Here is a 24,042-nt window from a genome sequence, read left to right on the forward strand (position 1 = left end):
TGAAAATACCAGAACAAAGTCTAGCACGCCGCTGCGCAGATATGCACTACACCTCGCACCAAACTTGACAAAAATAGGGCCCTAGATTCTTCGAGAAAGTACAAAAACACACAAATATCAAAGAATAAGTTACACAGGAGGGAAAAAAAAGTGAATTAGTGGATATCAAACCACGAATAGGACCAGGTTCAATGTAGTCTAAATTAAAGTCAAAGTTAATGTAAAGCAGAGGTGTCAAACATACGGCCCGCGGGCCGGATCAGGCCCGCAAAGGGGTTTATTCCGACCCGCGAGGTGACTTTGTAAAGTAAAAAAATAAAATTAAATTGTAAAGTCGGACTAATTAATCAGCCATCCACAATCTAAACATAATAAATTTGTACGTTCACAAGCAGTCCTCAGATGAGCAATGCAACTTGTACGGGGGAATCGTCCTGGATGTCATTATTTCACACGCAACTTAAAGTTACGGTTTGTTTACGGTTTAATATTATTATTATTATTATTATTATTATTATTATTATTATTATTATTATTATTATTATTATTATTATTATTATTATTTTGAATCATAGACCGACATAAATGTGTTAAATATGACACCATTTACACAAATAGATATGACAAGGATCAGCGTCCGGGACGTATACCAGCAAAAGTGTTGCCGCGTTCCATTTGCATTCGTGTTATTTTTCGGAACAATATGATGACAGTTGAGCTCCGTAATTTAGGGCCGGTCCATGAAAATGGCGGCAATTGATTTTAAGTTATATACCGTTTTTTTCTCCATGCGGCCCACTTGGTAATATATTTTCCTCCATGCGGCCCCTGAGCTAACATGAGTTTGACACTCCTGATGTAAAGGATTACATTACTTTATATCAGATTTGAGGGATGAAAATCATCTTTGGTATTCAGTAGACCTAGAGAGAGTGTTTTTTTTTTTTTTTTTTTTTTTTTTTTTTTTGTGACCTTGCAATAAAATGGATGAAAATTCTCAGAAGTCATCCCAGGCCTTAATATTAATTATGATCAAATATTATTGCCCTTTTCAGTGTGCACTGTAAACTCTCATTAGAACTACTTTGTAGTCCTGCATATTTGTTATGCAACAGAAAACAGTAACGTTTAAAGCAAACTCAAAATATGTCAAGGTGTACTCATTTGCTATGTGCGTTTGATCATTTATTCTACACTAACGGATGTGTGTATTGAATTATGCTTCATAAACTTGTTTGAATTGTAGGCGTGTGCAAACTTTGTAATTTCCACCCAAATGTTATGTATACCCTTAAAAGTTGCTGGTTCAAAACAATCAGGTCGTTTTCAGCTGTCTTCCTTGCTCAATAACACGGCAACTGCGTCTTCTTTTTCCCCGACATGAATGGTCTCGCTCTAATTCACCTCTCTCTCTTTCTTACGCACTTGCGACATGTGCCGCGGCGGTACCAAAACAATTCACAAAGTATGTAGTCAAACACATTTCAGCGTTTACTGTTAATAATATATACAAAATACCACGTAATAGGCATGCATACTCCATACTTTGGTATGTTTGGATGCCTGGTGCTGTAACTACTTTTGCAACGTGAGCTATAGGTACATTTTATTTTATTGCCATTTACTATTGACGTAATTTCCACAAAATAGTAATCAAAAGGGACAAAACAGCTCAGAGTGGTTGTACTTGTGGGTGTGAGTAGAAGATCAATCTGCTTGCGACGGGGTGGGGATCAGATTGCAAAAGAAGAAGAAGAAGCAACAAGCCCTTTGAACGTCTCACGGCGCGGTGAGTCCACCAATTTCTAATTCTTTTCAATTTGAATTAACGCACGTTATTTACACTTGGATCTTATTAGCTCGAGTGATGGTGAATGTTTTTGCATGATAGCATCTTGCTAGCTTGTAAACACGTTTGTTTGTTTGTTTGTTGTTGTTGTTGTTGTTTTGTAAAACCTGCTGACAGCAATACAAGTACATTCCTGAAAGGATTACATTCTAAACATAAGTCGTAAAACTTGGGTACAAATGGGTAACATGTAGTTCACTCACCACAGTATAGGCAACAGTTTATTGCATAAGTGGATTTACTAGCCCAGTTATATTGCAGCAAAGAGTATGTAAAAAAATGTACTGCTAGAAATCCACCCTAATCAACCCTAACCCCATCCACAAATTATTGAAGTGGTTTGATTTTAGTAGAATATCTAGATTTGATGTCTTGATGCTTTTCACACCCAGCTTGTAAACCTTGTGGCTGTCGCGTCCGTCGGCAGTGATTGTTGGCAAGCATGGCAGTGCATGTGGCTGGACTTGTGGCTGTGGGGGTCTTTTATTTGGTTATCCTGTTAACTGGGATCTTGGCCTCGCGTAAGTCAAAGCAAGTGGAGAAGAAATGCGCTGGAAGAAAGAGCGAAGTCGCCTTCGTCGGGGGACGCAATATCAACATTGTGGTTGGCATGTTTACCATGACAGGTAAGGTTTTGTTACTTCTCACGTATGCCGCGTAGTGAATGTTGGGTTGTTGTTTTTTTGATTCATTTTTCATTTGCACTTCTCATTTGTTTTCTTTCAGCGACATGGGTTGGTGGAGGTTACATTTTGGGGACTGCCGAGGCTGTTTACTCTCCAACTCAAGGTCTCGTCTGGGCTTTCGGGCCTCTTGCATATTTATTGAATTTTGTCATAGGTAAGTAAAACATGATCTTTTGTGCTTTTTTTTTTTTTTTTAATGTTTAATACACCCCACGCTAGAAAATGATGGCTCAGGATAATCTTTCAGAAACGTCCAGCAAACCGTCCATTGCAGACTTGGATTTTGATGGGCGAAATCCAGCTCACATTAGGCTGATTTTAACGATGTGTGTTCCCCTCTTTAAATTAATATAGCAGAGGCAAACATAACACATTGTCAAGTCTTAAGGCAGGGGTGTCCAAACTTTTTAATTTACAAACGTCATTATTCCAGTTTATATCAAAATAAACCTACTAAAAATCCCATTTAAAATCAGCCCCAAAGGCTCATTCATTAAATTAATTACCAGACTAAAACGAGGACAATTTGCTATAATTCTAGTTAGTTTTAGTTAGTTTTGTAAACATAAAATGTAGTTTCTGTTAGTTTTAGTTTTTTCAAAAGCATTTTTGTTTTTATTTTATTTTGGTAACAATATTGTATTTTGAATTTTAGTTTTTTCATTAGTTTTAGTTAACTAAAGTAACCTTTAATGGGATCTGTTTTTCAATACCCTCCCTTCTTACTTTGACCATTTCCAAACATCTTTTTTTTGTTTATTTTATTTGAACTGAGTCAAATGCCATTTTTAGCATATGTCGCGGGCCACTGAAAAATGGACGGCGGGCCGCAAATGGCCCCCGGGCCGTAGTTTGGACACCACTATCTTAAGGTATACAAAACATGCTTGTAAAATATTGTGGCGAAACTGCCGAAATTGAGCAGTGAACTGCTGTTTTGCCAAGATTCCATTGCAAGAGAAAAGGTGAGCAATGAGGACAGCTCTTGAACTAAGGTTTCCTCATTGTTATCGGCATTTCATATTGCAACGTTACTATTTTTATTGCTTGTAGGAACAGATCGGTATCTACTGTATATCTCAAGCAAGAGCCGTAAAATAGCTCTCTGAATGAGGAGCACAATTTACAATGTTTTTTATGATAGGACCACCACTGTTTGTTGTTATTCTAAGACACTTATTGATCTGGTATGTTTTGTGTTTTACCAGCTGGATTGGTTTATGCCAAACCAATGAGGTCCAAACACTACGTGACCATGTTGGACCCATTTCAGCATCGTTATGGCCAATTGTTCACTACAGCATTATTATTTCCTGCTCTGATGGGTGATATTTTGTGGGTGGCCACCACCCTTGCCGCTCTAGGTTAGTAATTGCATTTCGATGCTTTTCAACTCCTCCTCACACAGGCAAGATGTGTCCAGGTGACAAAAGGTTCACTATCAAAGCTGCATGCTGCAATGAGTTTATAGTCTGTGTACGATGGTAGAAGTAAGAGTCCCAAAATCAAAGGGATTCCGCCACACGCTCCTTTGATTTAGTATTTGTGTGTGATTTCAATTCCAGGTGGGACGATGAGCATCATCCTTGACCTATCATCGACGATCTCAATCCCGATTTCTGCGGCTGTCTCTATCAGCTACACTGTTTTAGGAGGCCTGTACGCAGTCGCGTACACTGACATCATCCAACTCTCCTTCATATTTGTCAGTCTGGTGAGGTACCACGAAAAGTGTACATAGGTTATGTGACTGCAGTCGTTCCGTTAGGGAATGTCAAGGCAGCAGCTGTTTGGAAGGTCTGTTTTGTTTTTCTTTTTTCTGCTGTGACTAACAAGTGTTTGTCTTTTTTTAGTGGCTCTGTATTCCATTCATGTGTCTCAGTCCTGCCGTGAATGACCTCTCACAAACAACCGCTTTCAACCAGTCAAACATTGTCTCTTGGGTAGGACAGGTGAAGCTTGAGGACGCAGGAAAGTGGATGGATGACTTTTTCGTGCTGGTCAGATCCCATTTTACTTTATCAGAAGTGTTGATCTAAATGTTATGGATCAATTGTGCTTAAAGGAACACTTTACTTATTGATCCATTTTTAGCAGCAAAAAGTTGCTACTTTTTCAATAATTAATTTGGTGACGTGATTATTTTTTTTATGTACATTTAATAACTTTTAAACCGATGTTAAAATGAATCGAACGCCGGCATGTTTGTTACACGTGACTAAATAACCCGGATGTTTACATCACTAGTGTGTAAACGCTACACTATGGAAGCACTATGCAACGCAGCCGTGCATCTAGCGTCAAACCCGGAAGGATTAAACCTTATCGCTTCGATCCAACACGACAAAATAACCCTACCGAAGGAAAGTCTGCCTTGGATGTGAAAGTTGTGGCGCCAGATGGTCTTTTCGGGCACAAAATAAACTTTAACGAACGAGTGAATCAGGCGGGGGGTGGTGCGGGAGCTGCACAGGAATGGACAATCCGCTAATGAATGTGTGCTGTCTGGAAATGAAAGAACTCGAGGATCGGTTCCTTGCGGACAATCTCAACTGCCAATATCCAACAGGTAACGTGACACACAGCACGAGCAATGCAAAACGTGTGGAACTGACGAACTATTTCAGGAAAAAGAAAAAATAGTAAAATTAAATGTATCATCGTTACAGCGCCCAACCTCCCCTAGCTGTTTTTTTTCTTTTCTTTTTTTGCGTAGCGTCCCGATGATGTAAACGAAAGGTTGCAAGAAGGTTGTGTATTAACCGTGTTTATTTATAGACAGAATGAAGTAAGGAAATGCGAGACGCCGTTACCTAGGCTGGTTATCAATGGTTTGGATCCGAATGAAATGCAAATGAAAGTGGAAGGCACCACAGGAAGAACAGCGGGACAGAACACAAATGTAGTACGTCGCACATGACACATGATAATGACACTAATCCACATTCTATAAATTTTTTGGTAAAATAAGATTATGAACATGGTCAGTTTGTTTAGTATAAACAACTTACGAGCTAATAAAACATAACGTCCTCGTCCCCGTACTTGACGATGTTCACACTCAAATGAATTATGAAATAAAACAGTCAGTGCAGTATAATAACCAATGCCCCCCCACCCCCGAAACATGCCTACCTTTCGCTTTAAATTTGCTTCGCTTCTCCGAGATCTTTCAGTGGCCGTAGGTAGGGACTCGATTTGTGCCGGCTGTTGGTGACAGTGAAGGCTCCGTGTTGCTAGCAGTTGCGGAAATAGCCGCCAGAGATCCTCCATCGGCTGGATTATTTCCCACGTCTGGTTCTTTAAAGATACTCGGTACTGCGTTGGGCTTTAGTATTAGGCGTGTGGCGTACCCCATCTCAAATTGTAACATATTTTCTTAGTCCTCATGCCTGAAATGTTCGCTGCGCGCACGCCTGCTTGTCCTTCGGGAGGTTGACAGCACTTAGCAAACAAACCATTGTCTACTCAAGTCGTTTTTTATTATTATTATTATTTTATTTTATTTATTTTTTTAGGGGGGTCTCGCGGGTTTTTCCTTGCCGACGCCTTGCAAAATTTTGCAAACACAAAGGCATAAGTGACAGTTTGTGTCCTCCTCGTTGTTATGTCTGCGTGAACTACTGTTCGCCAAGCGAGTATACACACTTGCTACGTCACCACTCGGGGGCGTTCCAACACGGAAGTACTTCTATGTTGAAGAAAAGTTAAATAAATCAATATAAGGGTGTATTCTTCAGCTCTTATGCATTTTTCGTAGCTAAACTAACTATTTACTGCCGATCAAGCCATACATGTAAAATTAAAGGAGCCTTCCTTTAACTCATTCACTCCCAACCATTTTCACTTAAGTGTTTTCCTGGATTTTGACTGATTTTTCAAGGCCCGCGAAATATTATGTTATATTGCTATAAAAATATGGAACATACCAAAAGAGAGATTAAAGTCTATTCTTTTATCAGGGAAAAAAAAGTATATTCCTATCTGTTTCCGCTGCGCAACAATTAGCAATAGAACATGGCTAAGTTTCATCGTTTTTCACAATTCTGCTTTGAACTGTGGGGAAATCGGCTTGTTTTAACATGGCCTGCCACTCAACCATTTTCTGCAGTAGAGAGACTGCATCAAAGACTTCTCTATGCTCTGGCATTTAAAAAACAAAAAAACAAAAAACGTATAAGTACGTCTTTGGGACACTTAAAACATTTAAAATATGACGTATTTATACGTTTTTGGAAGCTAATGTGTTAATATGCTACATACACTGCCCCATGAGTCGTCAGCTTATCGCAGGAGAGGAGTGTTTTGAATGATCCTAGGAGATAAGTTGTGTAGGGATTTATGCAACCAATGGTAAACAGGGCCTAGGTGAGGGACCAAGCAAAACATGGCTCAAAGATATCGCAATTTACCGGTCAGTCTACATTCCCACTTTTACCTACGGTCACAAGTAGTGGTGCAACGGATCACAAAAGTCACAGTTCGGATCGGATCATGGATGTGAGTCATGGATCGTGTCGCTTTTCAGATAAGCTAAAACAAACAACGCCACCCTTGTGAGGAATAAGCGGTCAAGAAAATGGATGGATGGATGAATATTTTTTGGAACACCCTTAATGGATAAACATGTTATAGTCAGTTTTCATCCATTATATTAGAGATATAAATGTCAAACTTGATGGTCTGAGCATGCTTTTGTGTGTTGTGTTGTAGGCTGTAGGGGGACTGGCCTCTCAGGGTCTATTCCAGAGGATTCTTGCAGCATCCTCCTCGGTCCGGGCTCAGTTCACTTGTTATACTGCTGCTGGTTGTGCTTTTATTATGGGAATCCCCTCGGTGATCATTGGAGCTGCAGCTGCTACCGCAGGTATGCGCACACCTGACAACACTCCACCGTGTGAACACAAACTAACTACGTCACTGAAGCATACTTATTGTCCTATTTACCACAATTTATTTTCCTCTTTCTCTCTGTATGTGCCTCCTCCATGCTTACTTCTTGTCTCTAAGACTGGAACCAGACAGAATACGGTCTACCCCCACCTTATGAGCGTGGAGAAGCAGGAAATATCATACCATTGGCTCTGTCCTACATCACACCCACCTGGGTGTCAGTGTTAGGCATTGGCGCTCTAGCAGCAGCAGTTATGTCCTCCATGGACTCAGCGTTGCTGTCATCGGCGTCCATGTTCACACAAAATATATACAAGACGTCGTTGAGAAAGCAGGTGTGTGTGTGTACCTGAGTGCATACCTGCATGCCTCGTCCGCTATTTAGCCCTTAGCTAGTGCTAGCGCTTGTGCACTCTTTGGCTTTTTTGCCCTCTTTTTTTTTTCTCCCCGCATCATGGCACCAAAGAAGTAACCTACGTCTTCTATCAATGTTGGTCCAGCCAAAAGAAAAGCAATTACCATGGAAACAAAGCTAGACATAAAAAGATCGCAGAATGGAGACACCGACAAACATCGGCAAAGACTTGGGCTTCAATCGGATAGCATATTTTTAAACATTTTTCTTTTTAATGTATTTTTTATGTAATTATTTTGATGTAAATATTGACTTTAATGGGGAGATTCGACTTAAATCGAAATTCGGGTTACATCGCTAGCTTAGGAACGTAACGCCGACGTTGTGGTGACAGTGGGCAAGATGGTCGTCCATTGCTCTCATCCAGAGCTCTCCATGTCATGCAAGCCGGCGAGACTTCCTTGTCCTCCGACCCGTTCACTGTCGGCAGTTTGCAAGAGCGACCCAAGACGCGCTTAAGACCGCCCCCTCATTTGAATAACATTTCGACCTGACAGAACATCTGAAACGTAATAAATAAATGTGAGAGCAGAGCATTTTTATATCATGATTGATATTTAATTTTGCAATTATTTTTTTACATCCATTTTATTTTCACTTTTATTCATTTATTTATTTGCTTAGTAATTTATTAATTTTTCATTTTGGCAGTTTTGGGGATCAAGCTTTTGCTGTTGCTGGTCCCTCGCTTTGGAATGACCTGCTAAACATTAGTCAAGCTCCCTCTGTCCATTTTTCAAACTCTTTTTTTTATTTTTTTTTATTCTTTGGCTTTCAACTCAGCATGAGTCTCGGCTTTTACTTTATGTACAGCACCTTGTATGCAGCTTTGTGTCACATCCTGGTTGGTTGCTTGGTTCTGTTGTTTTGTTTTGTTTTTTCCTTGTGTTGCAGAGCCCAGCTGTGTGACGGTGGGCGGAGTCTCCTGCGTCACACCTCTTGCCCATTATCATCAGCAGAGCATTTAGACGCAGGAGAAACAGGAGAAGGGTGCTGAGATATTGTCATTGCTAGTCATCATAGACCAGGGGTTGGCCAAGTTCGGTCCTTGAGAGCCCCTATCCTGTTTTCCATGCTTCTCGCCACAAACACACCTGATTCATGATCACGATCGTTATCGGGCTTCTGCAAAGCTTGCTGATGAGCTAATCATTAGATTCAGCTGCTCTGAAGGAGGGAGATATGTTAAACAGGCTGGACAGGGGCTCTCGCGGACCGAACTTGGCCACCCCTGTCATAGACGTTGCCAACTCGTGCTCATCAGCGTTAGCTTTGTCCTTGCTAGTAGTACGGCTCGTCTTTCATTCGTTAGTAAGTACTACTGTGATTTTTTTTTGTTCTCTTTTGGTATCTCTGTAGGTATAGAGGTGTTTTGTGTTTGTCTTTTGACTTCCGTGCCCTTCTCTTTATGCTCTCTGCCCACCTCCTTAGTTAGCACTTTATTTGTTTCCACGTTAACTTTGTCACACATTGTTTTATGTTAGTAGTAGTTATTTCACACTCTCGTGTACGGAAGCGTAGAGCTGCCAATGTGGAGTAAACATTTTTGGCTGGCGAGTATGTTCGAACATACTCGCAAATACGTTCGAACATACTCGCAAATACGTTCGAACATACTCGCAAATACGTTCGAACATACTCGCAAATACGTTCGAACATACTCGCAAATATTTTCGAACATACTCGCAAATATGCTCGAACGTATTTGCGAGTATGTTCGAACATACTCGCAAATACGTTCGAACGTTCTTGTATGCTACATGCTACAAAGTTAGCATACCTTCCCATAATGCCACGGGGTATTATTTGCGCATGCGCGAGTGAAAAAATGACAAAACTAAATCATGCACGGCAGACATAATGAATCGTAAAAGTTGAATTGGTAACGTGACCCAAATGCCTAAAAAATTGGGTTTTGTTTTCACTCGCGCATGCGCAAATAGTACCCCGTGGCATTATGGGAAGGCATGCTAACTTTGTAGCACGTAGCCGACATATACGTTCGAACATATTTGCGAGTATGTTGGAACATATTCGCCATCCAAAAATGTTTACTCCACATTGGCAGCTCTACGCTTCCGTACACGTGTGCACTTTTTTTTTAAATAGCCTACATAAATAAAACCCATAAACCTGCTTCAATCACGTGTGTTTGACACAGCCCCTGACACTACTGTTACATTAAGGCTCTTAATGATTAGATAGGTGCCTTGAATTAGGTCGCTGTGACATGGCTTGGCGCCTTTCTATCTATCTGCACTAGGGGTGGGTGATATGGCCTAAAAATTATATCATGATATTTCAAAGAAATTTATGGTAATGATATTTTTGACGATATTGGTAATAATTACTGAACAATAGATTTGTGATTGACACTTCAGAATAATAGCACTTTTATTGTAGCAACAATATTTAAGCCATTTTTTTTTCCAGAATTGAAATGTAAACAAAGTGCAAATATACCAACTGTAATGGAATAAAATGGAAATAAAAACAGGCCAGATAGTGTTTACCCTGCGAATTGTAACATAACTGCTTAAAGGACATTTACTTAGCAAATACAATGAAAGCACATACCTTCATAAGTGTGTGATAAATTGCATGAGTCAAAAAAGTCCATTATTTTCTCCTGTGTAGTTGAGCCTCGTGTTGTTAAGGGGGTCGCCAATGATAGGGTGGCAGCCAGTTTGTGAATGGCTCTGATTGTTTAATTAGAGGAGCGATAAAAATGCCGCAGACAATATTTTTTGGAACATCCCTAATCTGCACTCTGGCACACATTTATCCAGCAGAAACCAGTTAAGACCATCAGGTCACACATTTTTACATTATCTAGGCTTTGACGGCCAAGCTAGTATAAGATTAGCGACCATTTTGAGTGGGGCAGGCCTTCTTCCGTGTTCAGCAGATCCACTAAATAGTTCAACTGAGAATATGCAGTCTCCTGGTTGTTATTAGTATAGCGACCATTCAAGATAAAAGAACCGGTGAAAGTTCCCATCGGAACTTTACGACTGGTGCCGAAACCCGGGACTATCTGCTGAATTGCAGAAGAAGACCTGCCCCATTCAATATGGCCGCTAATCTTATACTACCTTGGCCGTCCACCCCCAGAGGTGCCGGCCTAGCCTACCCAATGTAAAAAAAATAAAAATAATAAAAATAATGTGACCTTGTGGTCTGAACTGGTTCCTGCTGGATGAATGTGTGCCAGAGTGCAGAAAGATAGAAAGGCGCCAAGCCAGGACAGGTGACAGTGACACAACGCCCTAGCTCAAGTCACCTATCTAATCATTGAGAGCCCTAATCTAACACTACAGTTGTTTTAAAAGTGTTCGACAAATAAAGTTGTTTTTGTGTGTTCCACGAATGAGCAATGCAACACATTTCATGTTTGTTTTGTTTAGTTTTTTAACCCGTAGGCATCAGAAAAGGAACTACAGTGGGTGATCAGGATTAGTGTGCTGCTGGTGGGGTTGGCTGGAACCAGTCTGGCCTTTAACAAGAGCAGCATCATTTCTCTTATGATCCTAGCCAACGACATACTTTACTGCATTATGACCCCACAGCTGGCCTGCGTGGTGCACCTCCGCTTTGCCAATTGCTACGGTGCCATCAGTGGCTACGCGATAGGTTTGCTGCTACGCGTGCTGAGCGGAGAGCCGACGCTAGGCATCCCTCCTGTGCTGCTCTACCCGGGATGGAGGGAGGAGGATGGCGTCGTCACGCAGTACTTTCCCTTCAGGACGCTGATTGTGCTCATTTCTTTGGCCGCCATTATACTCATGTCCTGGCTGTTCCAGCTGGGCTTCTCTCACCAGCTCATACCTCAGTCCTGGGATGTGTTGAATGCATTCAAAACGAAAATGGAAGCAATAGAAGAGGAGGGGACACAAATACCAATTTCCAATGACGAAAATAACTATGTCTTTAACACAGCTTTATAGGCTCACAGTATCTGCCAAACAGTTTATTTATGTGCACCTTCCTATGTATTTTCAAAACTGTACTTTCTTCTATTACAGTGAATGGAAACCCTTGATCTTTGGCCTTAAACACAAAACACTAGAGCAGCTAATGATATCTCAGGATTCTGATCTCAATGTCAAAGCCCCGCTCAACCCACTGACTTTTCTTCTTATCACACTTTTCTGTGGGCTTTCCATTAGAACTGATCCACTTGATGTGATTGATGTCTTCTTACCAGCGGCCTACTGGATTTTTCTACTATTCTGCGGGTTGTGCTCTTTAAAACCTCTGGGTAGCTGTCTTGAAAATTGTGCTTTCCGAAAAATTAAATATTGCCGTTTTGTTGTTGGCAACGTTGCTCTATATGTCTATATGCGGCTCTCTTGATGCTGAATTTGAAAGGAATGAGGGGAGGCATTTCGACTGTCACTGTTTTTTGTCTCTTCGCTTCCAGTGTAATTTTTTTTTTATGAATTTGATCTGCTTTTGCCATAGGTAGTCTATTTGTGATTTAGGCAATACTACTTAACTGTTTTTCACTCCATGTGAATTGTGTCAAAGTGTACGTGCGTGAGATGCACCTTCCAATTAACCTCGCTTGCCAAAGACAATAATTTTAAGCAATCTGATCCCCACCCGTCGCAAGCAGGTTGGCCTAGTACTCACACCCACAAGTACAACAACCCTGAGCAGTTTTGTGCCTTATTATTACTATTTTACAGATTTTTTTTTTATCTTCTGATGTTGACAAGTGGATGGAGGTCATCAATCCACAGTTGCTTTAAATGTTTTTTTAAGCATGCGCATTGAACTAATTTCACAAATAAAAACCGTTAGCGACATGTATGTTGTAGCAGAAGTCACACGATTGGCCAAGCTGGATGGGACTACTTATTTATTTACATTTTTCGTTCTCACGCCATGTGACTGTATGTATTGTGCGAGTGAGTTTAGATAAGGAAAAAGCTATGAAGAGAGATGTAATTAGTAGTTTTAAAATTCTGATAGACAGTGTTAAAACACGGAGCGTCTCCTGTTCTTTTTGAATGGCTTAAGGATTTAGGCTTCTTGTTTTACAGCACATCAACAGTGCATTCCGCTGATGTCTCCCCACACCGGAAGGTTGGGTGCCTTAAGACATTCAATACGGAAGTGCTGTGTGCATACTGTCCATTACAGTGTATGCCAAAATGTAAATACTATCAGTGTACAGTAACTAATGGATAGTTTTACCCCCCAAAAAGGAAAGGACATTAACTCATTCACTCCCAGCCATTTTCATTGAACCTTTACTGGATTTTGACTGTTTTACTGATTTGCAAGGCCCACAGAGTATTGTGTTCTATTGCTATAAAACATGGAATCTACCAAAAGAGAAATTAGCATATTTTCTTTCATCAGGGAAAAAAGTATATTTATCCGTTTCCGTTTTGTAGCAATTGACATTAGAATATAGCTAAGTTTCATCACAAATTAGAATATAGCTACGTTTCATCACAAATTTGTTTAAAACAGTGGGGAAGAGTTTTTGGCAACATGGCTCTGTTTGATCTCTTATACTTTGCTGCCACCTGCTTGCTGTTTTTTGTAATACTATGATAGCTTCAAGCGTTTCAGTTCAGAGGCTGCATCAAAGTCTTCTATAAGCTCTAGCATAAAAAAACAAACAAACAAAAAAAAAACGTTTACATACGTCTTTGGGAGCAAACAAGTTAAGATGAGAAAATAGTTATTTGCCCTCCTATTCCTGAAAGGAAATAATTTTAGTGGTTAACATTGTTTTTGATTTTTGGTTGTTTTTAAGGGTGACTTGAAATTCCCTGCTCCTGTTAAAAAGCTACCAGAGCTTGTTGAAAATGAAAGTCATCACTTGAAGATGTCGGATGCCCTCCGTGCTTTTCTTTAAGGTCACACTAGGCTTCTTTTTTTTTTTTTTGCCAACCACGCCCTATTTTTTTTTCTTGAAGGAAAAACTGTTCAATCGAAATGTTTGTAGAAAATTACATTAACATATATTTTTAATGGGTAATTTATAATAAACATAACGAGTGAAGCCAGTTTCCCAGCGTGTTGGCGACAGACAGGAGAGGAAAGGTAGCAGCATCTCTTCAAACCTCCAAAACGTTGTGGTGAGTTACTTAGGGCATGTTTTTAGCCGAGCTGATAGCTAGTACTGCACTGCCCCAAAATGCACACAGGCTATAGTGACTTGTAAATATAATAGTTTAGTGTTCCTCGTGTATTACTTGGGGTGGGGTGGTGGGACAAAACAAAACAAAAGAAAAAACATCTTCATTTTATTAATTTTCAAAAGCATTTGAGACATCACATCCATGATAAGTTATCAATAAACCACTTTTCACAGGCCACATCAAATGGCAAATAATCTTTTAATTGACACAAAATTATGAAATCATTTATGCAAGAAAATACCACAAGGAACAGCAATAAAATAAGCATGATGCCTCAGAAGCTGAATTGTAAGCTGAATGTGATCTTCAAAGAATGTGATCTTCAAAGTTGAGGCTGATTTCATCTCTTGAGAGGTCAAACTTCCAAAACGTTTAAAGGGTTAAAATCTCGGATGATAACTCTCTCTCTCTCTCTCTCTATTTATATATATATATATATATATATATATATATATATATATATATAGATACATATAAATGAAAATCATTAATATTCATTCCAAATAACTTGTAGTGCGCATGCATGAATAATTAACACATCACCCTCTTAAAATAATGGCTTTTTTTTTCATCAAGGTCCTCTTCCCATGCAATAAATCAATCAATCAATTACAGATAATTGCTTTGCTCATCGGAATTAGGTCTTGGTCTCTCTTCAACTTCTGCCTTCATTTTCCTTTTAAATACACCCCACACATCCCAGGATTGAGGAATGAGCTGGCAAGAGAAGCCAAACTGGAACAGCCAGGACACCCCAACGACAACCGCCAGAGAAATGGACGCAATCAGTGTCCTGAAGGGGAAGTACTGCGTGATGACGCCATCTTCCTCCCTCCATCCCGGGTAGAGCAGCACAGGAGGGATGCCAAGCGCCGGCTCTCCGCTCAGCATACGCAGAAGCAGAGCTACCACGTAACCACTGATGGCGCCGTACAAATTTGCAGAACGGAGGTGCACCACGCAGACCAGCTGCGGGGTCAGAATGCAGTAGAGGAGGTCGGTCGTGAGCAACAGGAGCGCAAACATGCTGCTCTTGTTGAAGGCCAGACCGGTTCCAGACAGGCCCACCAGCAGCACACTCATCCTGATCACCCACTGCAGCTCCCTCTCTGACGCCTGCGGGTAAACAAACAATCATGAAATCGCTCTGCAGCCCTCGCCTTGCCCACATCGACACGCACCTGCTTCCTCAAAGTCGCCTTGTATATATTTTGTGTGAACATGGACGCCGATGACAGCAACGCCGAGTCCATGGAGGACATAACTGCTGCTGCTACAGAGCCAATGCCTAACACTGACACCCACGCGGGTGTGATGTAGCTCAGAGCCAATGGCAGGACATTCCTTGCCTCACCGCGCTCATAAGGTGGTGGTAGACCGTATTCCGTCTGGTTCCAGTCTTAGAGAGAAAGAAAAGGGTGGAAGAGGCACAAACAGAGGCACAGACATAAAAAAATAGGCTTTCGTACAATTCAGAATGGATTTTAAATGTCCACAAATGAATTTTAATGAAATTATTTTATTCTGTCTTGCGGGCGGCACAGTGGTCGAGTGGTTAGCACGTCCGCCTCCCAGTTCTGAGGACTCCGGTTCGAGTCCGGGCTCCGGCCTTCCTGGGTGGAGTTTGCATGTTCTCCCCGTGCCCGCGTGCGTCTTCTCCGGGTACTCCGGTCTCCTCCCACATTCCAAAGACATGCATGGCAGGTTAATTGGGCGCTCCGAATTGTCCCTAGGTGTGCATGTGAGTGTGGATGGTTGTTCGTCTCTGTGTGCCCTGCGAATGGCTGGCAACCAGTCCAGGGTGTCCCCTGCCCACTGCCCAGAGCCAGCTGAGATAGGCGCCAGCAACCCCCGCGACCCTTGTGAGGACTAAGCGGTCAAGAAAATGGATGGATGGATATTCTGTCTTGCCCTGGTTTGTTTGTGCCTTTATTGGGAGCATGTTCATGTTGTACATGATTTGGCCACTTAGGGGCAGTGTGGTTCCGCGCGTTCTGATACACTGTTCAATTGTAGCCACATTAGAGAGTAGAAGAAGAGTCACGATCGAGGTATTCCAATTAAAGTTGTTGTGAAGAGCATATATGGTGAGTAAAGTTAAGATGCTTCTCTGTATACATTCCTGAAGCGTTTTGTATGAATAGCTGTTCTTTTAGGTGATAAAAGTGTCGTGAGTAGTGCACTAATTAGCATTAGCATTAGCCTCGAGTCAGGCTGGAGTAGATGACGATTCTCTGCACATCTATAAATTGAAGCATAAATCATTGTCAATCAATTCAATTTGAATCAAAAATCGTTCTGAATGAAAATCGATTCTGAATCAAATCACAGACCCCAAAATGAGAATCAAATAAAAATATATATTTTTTTACATATTTCTTTGACACAGCTCTGTTCAGAGCTTCCCGATCCCGTCTTTCTGTGATAGTTTGGTGATGTTGTGCTTTGAATCTAACTGTGTAAGTTACATCAGAGAGTTTTTGGGATGTGAGTGCACCTGCAGAAGCTGCCGTGGCTCCAATGATCACTGAGGGGATTCCCATAATAAATGAAACACCGGCAGCCACAAAGCAGGTAAATTGAGCCTTTGAAGAGGAGGCTGCTGCAAGAATCCTCTGGTGGAAAGACTGACAAGCGAGTCCACCTAAAGCCTAGCGCATACATAAGAATCAATCATATTAGTACACAGTCAACAATAAAATAATGACCCCGTGAGGTCAGGTTAGACAATAACGAAACAAGACCCTAGCAAACGAACAGTCAATCGCGCTATTGTTGAATTTACACATTTAATTATATTATGAACAAATATGAATTACTTCTGCCAACTCCTTTTAACACTGCTGATCATTCAATAATCAGGTACTGTATACAGTTGTGATTTCTATTTATTCCTTTGGTGGGGTTATTTGTACAGCAAGTTGCTATACGTTAAATCAAATAATTGTGACCGTAATTAGCATTTTATAAAGCTATAAAACGTTTAAAGTAAACTTATCTGACCACAACTAAAAAGTCATCTATCCATTTTCCTGCATCCTCAAGCTTCACTTCTCCTATCCATGAGTTGACGCTTGACTGGTTGAAATGGTTTGTTTGTGCGATGTCAGTCACCGCAGGGCTGAGAATCATAAACGGAATACAGAGCCACTAAAACACAAAACAAACATTTGTTGTTAGTCATATACAAACAATTTAAAAACAACAAAAGACTTCCATGGCCTTTCTTCGAAATAAACTACAATTACATTTTGTGAGCTTACCAGGCTGACAAATATGAAGGAGAGTTGGATGATATCAGTGTATGCAACTGCGTAGAGCCCCCCCAAAACAGTGTAGATGATAGAGACCGTCGCAGAAATCAGGATGGAGATCGTAGATGACAGATCAAGGATGATGCTCATTGTTGCCCCTGGATATCAAATGTATATTAAATCAATGACGGCACTATACTATTAATTAGGGGTGGGAGAAAGAAATCGATATCGCAATATATTGTTGCGCTCTCTGTTGCAATAAATATTCGATACATTGACGGTAGATATCGATTTAATGTGTCCATTTGTGCAGTGTTATGTTATAAATGTTTATGCACTTTAATTTGTCTCACTTTACAATGTTTACGGTAGGGATGCACGATAATGCTATTTTCAACCGATACCGAAAAACTAATAATTTAGAAGTGGCGATGTCGATAACTGATAAGTAAGCCGATAATTGTTTGTTAAATTAACTTGAATACAAATGTGCTTTTGAGTCCTACTATAAGTCTAACAAATGCATTGGAACATTGTATAAACTTTGCACAATGTTTCAATGTATGTAAAGCACCATGAAGCTGAATTTTATTGATATGAGCCACAACCACAACAGATGGCATGTCTATAATTATTGCTGGATTTCTTTATTATCTGGTTTATCTGTATGAAATCAATTTCGCTTTCGGCCGATAATTGCCGATAATTATCGGCCACCGATATTATCGTGCATCCCTAGTTTACAGTTAAAAGGCTCAGAGGCAGTGAGGCACTATGCAGAACTTTGTAAATTGTACAAAGTTTTGGCATTGGATAAATGCATAATGAGACATTTTCCTTTTTATTGGCTTTTTCAGTCACGTATTGTGATATGTTGCTAAAATATTTTGACAATATATCAAAAATCGTAGATATCGTGATATTATCCATATCCTGAGCCAAATATCGTCACAGTATCGAATCGTGGTTTACCCGTATCGTCCCCTATTAACACGGGACTTCCACACTCAAAAACATTTAATGACTAACCTAGACCAGCAAGGATGCAGGCCACCCACAAAATATCACTGATCAAAGCCGGAAGTAATATTGCTGTCGTGAACAACTGGCCGTAGCGATGCTGAAATGGGTCCAACATGGTCACGTAGCGTTTGGACCTCATTGGTTTGGCAAAAAACAATCCCCCTGGAAAGACACAAAACATAGCAAGGTAATAAACCAAATGTTAAGATGATTTTTTTTCCATCCATGATACATCCATCCATCCTACTTATTATTCATGGCCGAGTTGCAGGTGCAGCGCTAACTTAAACTAAGTCCCATTTATGAAATTGCCACTAAATCACACTCACACAAGATACTTGATTCAGATACTTACCAGAAAGAAAATTCACAAGATATGCAAATGGGCCAAAAGCCCAGACGAGACCTTGAGCTGGAGAGTAAACAGCCTCAGCAGTCCCCAAAATGTAACCTCCACCAACCCATGTTGCTGAAAGGAAACACATGTAAAACAGAAGAAGCCTAATTAAAGAAAATGGGTGGAGGAATTTTAAGCATTACATTATATTAATAATTATTAAATCCTCACTAAGTAAATAAATAAATAAAAACTATGAGAAGAAGTGTACCTGTCATGGTAAAAACACCGATCACAATGTTGATGTTGCGGCCCCCGACAATGGCGACTTCGCTCTTTTGACCAGTGCATTTCTTTTCCACTTTCTTCGACTTACGTGATGCCAATATTCCAGTCAAAAGGATAAAAATGTAAAAGACGGTGACAGCCACAAGTCCAGCCACATCCACTGCCATGTTTGCAACCAATGACACGAACAAACATGAACAAGCTCAATGTTTACAAGCTGCATTCTTGAATTATTCATTGACTTGTCACTGGCGTCACACCAGATAATATTCTTTATTTACAAGACAGGTCAGCTTTGTTTGTATAATGACATTTACATATGTTACCCAAGGTAACACAATATGCTTTACATGATTGTTGATGATCTTCAGAATGCCAATGTTGGATATGCAGATGATACACAGCTATAATATCTATCTATCACTGCTCAATACAACATTTCTTGGCATAATAAACCATCCACCCATCCATTGCTTTATTTTTTGAAATTCAATTTAATCTTAAATTTCTACTATAAGAGAAACAAATCAGGCATTTGAGTCTTAGAGCTATGATCTATATGCCAGCAGTTACTAAAGACTTTAATGTATTTCATAATATTTTTTATGTTAAAGTTTGCTCAATGACGATGGTAATTTTTCAAAATCAATGATAAACAATTTCTCTGGCTGGAAAAGAAAAACAAACAAGAGAACAAGGATAATTTTGTCCTTGTTTTATTAGTTGCAAAATCCAATGTGACATCTTACCCAATATTGTGTGACAAATTACCCATTGGTGGGGCAACATGTCACATGTTCACTCCCTCTATTTGATGGCTTATAACTATGCACTGACACAAAGTACGAAAATGACATGGATGCAAAAAATGTACCCAAGACTTTGGTATACGTTTTGTTTATATATGATGTATTGATTCCAAGCAACATATAAAAGTATAAAAAGTGATACAACTAGCCCAGGTCTCCCTACCAATTCGCCAATGTCACTTACTACAATGAAAAAGTAATTATTTACTACATTAATTTGCCTTTCTTGGGCATCCCTTTGATTGTTGCTGACACATCTGTTCGCAAGAGGGCCAAGGAAGGACTGAGACGCTCTCATGTCCCATCCTGGAAGCATGACTTCCGGTACCCCTGTAATGACGTTGTGAGGACAGTAGAGGTCGACAGTAGACCATTAAAGTACACGTGGTAGTCTAATATCTGAACAAATTGAATTATTGTAGAGTAGACAATTAAAAGTATGAAGAACGTAAAGTCTTAAGATTCTTCACAATCACAACTATACAATAAACAACAAAACGAAGGAAAATACTATCTGAAAAATCTAAATGGAAATGCATACTAATTAACTTAACTCACACATAATTGTGGACTGCTAGGCCAAAGTATATCACAATATTAATGGAAACAATGTTACTAAGACAAACAATCTACTAGTGCGCCCTAGTCCCTCTACTCATGCCTTGAATTGTCCAGTAACCAGTGAGGATAATAGTTCTCTGGGATTTTCTGGGAATCCATCCCTGCCGGGTCCGAAATCCACTACGCATTTTCCTCCCGGCCACCTTATCCGGATCACTATTCGTGTGTGTGCGTGCGTGCGTGCGTGTGAGTGAGTGAGCGAGAAGCCGACTCTTGTTTACAGCAGAGATTCCACGGAAGAGCCACTAACACGCACACTCGCCGTGGGATTTTAGCAGCTGCAACGTGGACTTGTTTTTCCCCTCTCCCTCGACGACGAAAGAAGAAGAAGGGAAAAAAAAAAGGACGTCGGTGGCGGAAGAAGACGCGTGCGTACCCCCGCTTTCAGCCACATTCTGCTGTTGCGTGGCACATTTTCCCCGAGCCCACCCAATTGGCACGACCACGACGGGCACCAAACACCGGAGCTGCAAGCTTGGCTTCCCGGCGTTAAGACATACACCAGGCGGGCTTTTCATTCATTTTTTTTTAACCCTCAGTATCACCACGCAGCCGCCACCCTTCTGTCTCGTTTTGGGTGTTTTTTTGCTTCTCTTTTTGCTCCACGCGTCCACGCGAGGCTTTCACGCCTGCTGATGATGGAGATGGGAGGGATGAGGGTTGAATTTAAGTGCTGATATATCGTGGATTGAACCCTTTTCTGAGGCCTTGTTGTTGTTATTGGAAGGAGAAGACATGGAGACCGAAGACGGGGATTACCATCATCGTGTTGCTGCTCCCATAGCGGGCAGCGCACTTTTGAGGAAATAATACTTCTTTGTACATATAAATATTTTTTTATAAACCTGTTTTATTTTTAGGTATTTCTATTTAAAATACCATTGGACGAGGAGACAGCACAGCCATTTGGACAACAGTTGTATTTTTTCGTTGTTGTTTTTTCCCCAATCGTCCCGGAGATTTTGTATAGCCTATTCCAGCATCCCTTTGGATTTATCTTTATTATTGTGATTTTTTTTTTTTAATAATTTTTTTTTAAAGGAAATAAGGATCATGAAAGCTGAGAAACTACTAATGGGCAGCAGCACTGTCTTTTTTTGGGCTCTGTTGACGACCCTTTCCACCATATGCATATATGGCGAGAGTAAGTGTCTTTTTTTTTTTCCCCCTCAGAATTTTTTAATTAATTTTCGTGTTCTTTCCAATTTGACACGAGTAAGCACGAGCTTTTAGGGAAACACCTTTTTAATAAGAGTGAACATCTTCAGAAAATAGAATGTAAACATTTACTATTATTATTATTATTATTATTATTATTATTTTTATTATTATTGGTTCATAGTACATTATTGATAAGGTAAATGGAAAAATGTGACGTTAAATGAAGATTGGCTGGCCATATGGTGCGTTCACTTCCCCGTGCGATCGTGGCAAAATTGTGCTTCACCGTCCGCAAGGTCGCCTGCATTTCGCTAGCGGTTTGTTACTATTATCATCTTGATAATTATGTGATTGTTATTATTTGAAATAGTCACGGCAGTAGAACGGACCTTAGTTGTCCACGCTCGAGAAAAAAAAAGCCCAGGATGACTCTACAGCGTGGAGCTGAAGGTTACTACTCGCACCATGTGGCCATTTTGCTGCGTTCAGTGACACACATCTGTTCTCATCGTCACACATGATCGACTAGATGACCTTATGAACAGAATCTGCTTTTTATGAACACCAGATGACGTTTTATGTCAACAAAATGGGCATTCTTATCACCAAATTCCCCCTATAGTGAAGTGCATCATTTCCTTTTTGGGTGAAAATAAAATGACATAAATGAAATAATTGATTCAAATAATCATCCCCGCCCCCTTCCAGCCAAAGAAATATTAGGGAAAATAACACATTACTCGGTCATTGCTATTTACACTATATTCCGCAGTCTCTATGTTGCTGCATTGGCGCCTAAGTCTGATAACTTGGATGAAGACCTTGGTCACTCATGCGTCATTATGTGCCCTGTGATTGGCTGTTGACCAGTCAACGTTCCTGCCCTCCACTTAGACACGTACAGTAATCCTGGAGACCTTCATTGTCCGTCATTGTTGTCGAAAGTTGCCTGTGATTGGCTGGCGAGTAGTCCACCGTTTTGTCTGGCTTTTGTTTTCATGGCAGTATTACAACTCCACAATCTCCACTTTGCTGCAGCGGCCCTCAGACTCTACTTGACTAAAATTAGTCTCCATAACTCCAAGGGGGTAAAAAACAGCAGACCTCGCTATTCTCCTCTGTCTTCTCCAGGTCGTTTGTTTGCATTCCAAGTAGCTCAATTGTTCTTCTGGTATCTTTTAGTGGGAAAATATATTTACTTGGCGACAGAGGTTCAAATGCGGCATTTTTACTTTATTTTCCCGCTCCGCTCGTTTCTTTGAAGTGCGCATTCCGGTTAAATTGAATTAATCCTCCTTTCAACTCCGACTGCAGTCAACTTTCCTCGCCGCGGTATCCAAGAATGCGGCAAAAGGAAGCCTGTGACCGGGGCGCACCGACAAAACCTTGGAAATAGAGCATGTAAAAATCACCATGAGTTAAAACAGACGTGTTTCTGTTGATTGTGAGAGGACTGTCGAGTATGTTTATGTGTGTTTGTGTGCGCCCGTGAAGCCTTTAATTGGCTTCTGCTGTTCACACCACTACTATTAGTTGTTGTGAAATCGATGGCCGCCCATGTTTGGCCAATAGCGTGTCGGGGTCATTGGAGCACAGGCGTCCTCTTGTCGATTTCTGTGAAGCGCCCCAGTGTTCCCCCGTTCAATTATTTATGAAAGGGATATGTTGCGCCGGAAAAACTAGAATGATTGCTTAAATAATCACAAGGCGATTATAAATGTTGCTAAGCACTCCTGTTGGCCTAAATGAGGGCTCCAATGTCAGCGACTTGTCTTGTAAAGCAAAAGGCCGCAGTAGTTGACTTGAAAGGTGCAATTGCAAAAGAGTTCGAATGGGCAGTTTTAATGTCTTCGTATGTCAGATCCTGACAGGTACATCTCAGTAAATGAGGATGTGGTGGAAAATGTAATTCAGTTCAGTCGTTCAATTCAAAAAGTAGAATTTGTATGTGAGATTGAGTCACAACACACAGTGTGAAATATTTCATGATTTCATTTGTAATATATTTGTTGATTTATTGTTCACTGCTAACAAAAAAAAAATGAAATTCTCATGAAATTAGATTACTACAGAAACAAACACAAATAATTTTCAAATAAGGGGACAATTGGCCTTTTGAAATGAAAATAATGTATCTGTAAAAGTACGACTTTTACTAGTTATGATTAAAATAAATGTACTTTTACAGGATTCAGTGTTTTTTTGTTGTTGTTTTTTTTGTTTTTTAAATCAACCTATTCATCGTTATTTGCTGAAAAACTCAACTACTTCCTGTATTTCAAATCAGGTCAAATCCCTCTCTAATTTAAAGGGATACTTGACTCACTGAACACTTTTTAGCAGTGAAAAGTTAAAATTTTGTCCAGAATGGATTTGATAACTTCATTATTTTCCATGTACAATTAATACCTTTAAAAACAAATTTTTCTACTTGCTGTCGACTAATGATGACATCACCTGTGCTGAGGAAGTATGTAACGAGCAATCCTGGCTCAGTTTTCTGGCCAAACCCAGAAAACAGGTGAGCCATGATTGGCCGTTA

At 40.3% G+C, this 24,042-nt stretch overlaps 3 protein-coding genes across 4 annotated transcripts in view; 2 read left to right on the plus strand and 1 right to left on the minus strand.

The window, feature by feature from the left end:
- The first annotated feature begins 1,740 nt into the window (after positions 1-1,740).
- Positions 1,741-24,042, plus strand: part of LOC144016218 (insulin-like growth factor 1 receptor) — a 116,753-nt gene continuing 94,451 nt past the window's right edge. Inside the window, exons 1-7 of one of the 2 annotated variants that reach the window (XM_077517065.1) lie at positions 1,741-1,789; positions 2,242-2,475; positions 2,576-2,689; positions 3,744-3,899; positions 4,101-4,249; positions 4,389-4,535; positions 7,249-7,402. In XM_077517065.1, coding sequence (XP_077373191.1) covers positions 2,292-2,475; positions 2,576-2,689; positions 3,744-3,899; positions 4,101-4,249; positions 4,389-4,535; positions 7,249-7,402 — 904 coding nt within the window. In that variant the 5' untranslated portion in view covers positions 1,741-1,789; positions 2,242-2,291. Of the gene's footprint in view, positions 1,790-2,241; positions 2,476-2,575; positions 2,690-3,743; positions 3,900-4,100; positions 4,250-4,388; positions 4,536-7,248; positions 7,403-20,460; positions 21,484-24,042 lie in introns of those variants that run through there. The other variant, XM_077517066.1, reaches the window with a different exon arrangement.
- LOC144016222 (high affinity choline transporter 1-like) lies at positions 8,889-12,170 on the plus strand. Its single transcript, XM_077517073.1, has 2 exons — positions 8,889-9,154; positions 11,266-12,170. Exons 1-2 carry the CDS (start codon positions 9,026-9,028, stop codon positions 11,788-11,790), a joined length of 654 nt encoding a protein of 217 aa, XP_077373199.1. The 5' UTR covers positions 8,889-9,025; the 3' UTR covers positions 11,791-12,170.
- Positions 14,093-19,107, minus strand: LOC144016220 (high-affinity choline transporter 1-like). Its single transcript, XM_077517069.1, has 8 exons — positions 18,893-19,107; positions 18,640-18,753; positions 18,291-18,446; positions 17,268-17,416; positions 17,008-17,154; positions 16,502-16,655; positions 15,186-15,403; positions 14,093-15,120 (listed from the first exon to the last, which is right to left on the minus strand). Exons 1-8 carry the CDS (start codon positions 19,074-19,076, stop codon positions 14,614-14,616), a joined length of 1,629 nt encoding a protein of 542 aa, XP_077373195.1. The 5' UTR covers positions 19,077-19,107; the 3' UTR covers positions 14,093-14,613.

Source organism: Festucalex cinctus, chromosome 3 (assembly GCF_051991245.1).
Source record: "Festucalex cinctus isolate MCC-2025b chromosome 3, RoL_Fcin_1.0, whole genome shotgun sequence".
Taxonomy (NCBI): Eukaryota; Metazoa; Chordata; class Actinopteri; order Syngnathiformes; family Syngnathidae; genus Festucalex; species Festucalex cinctus.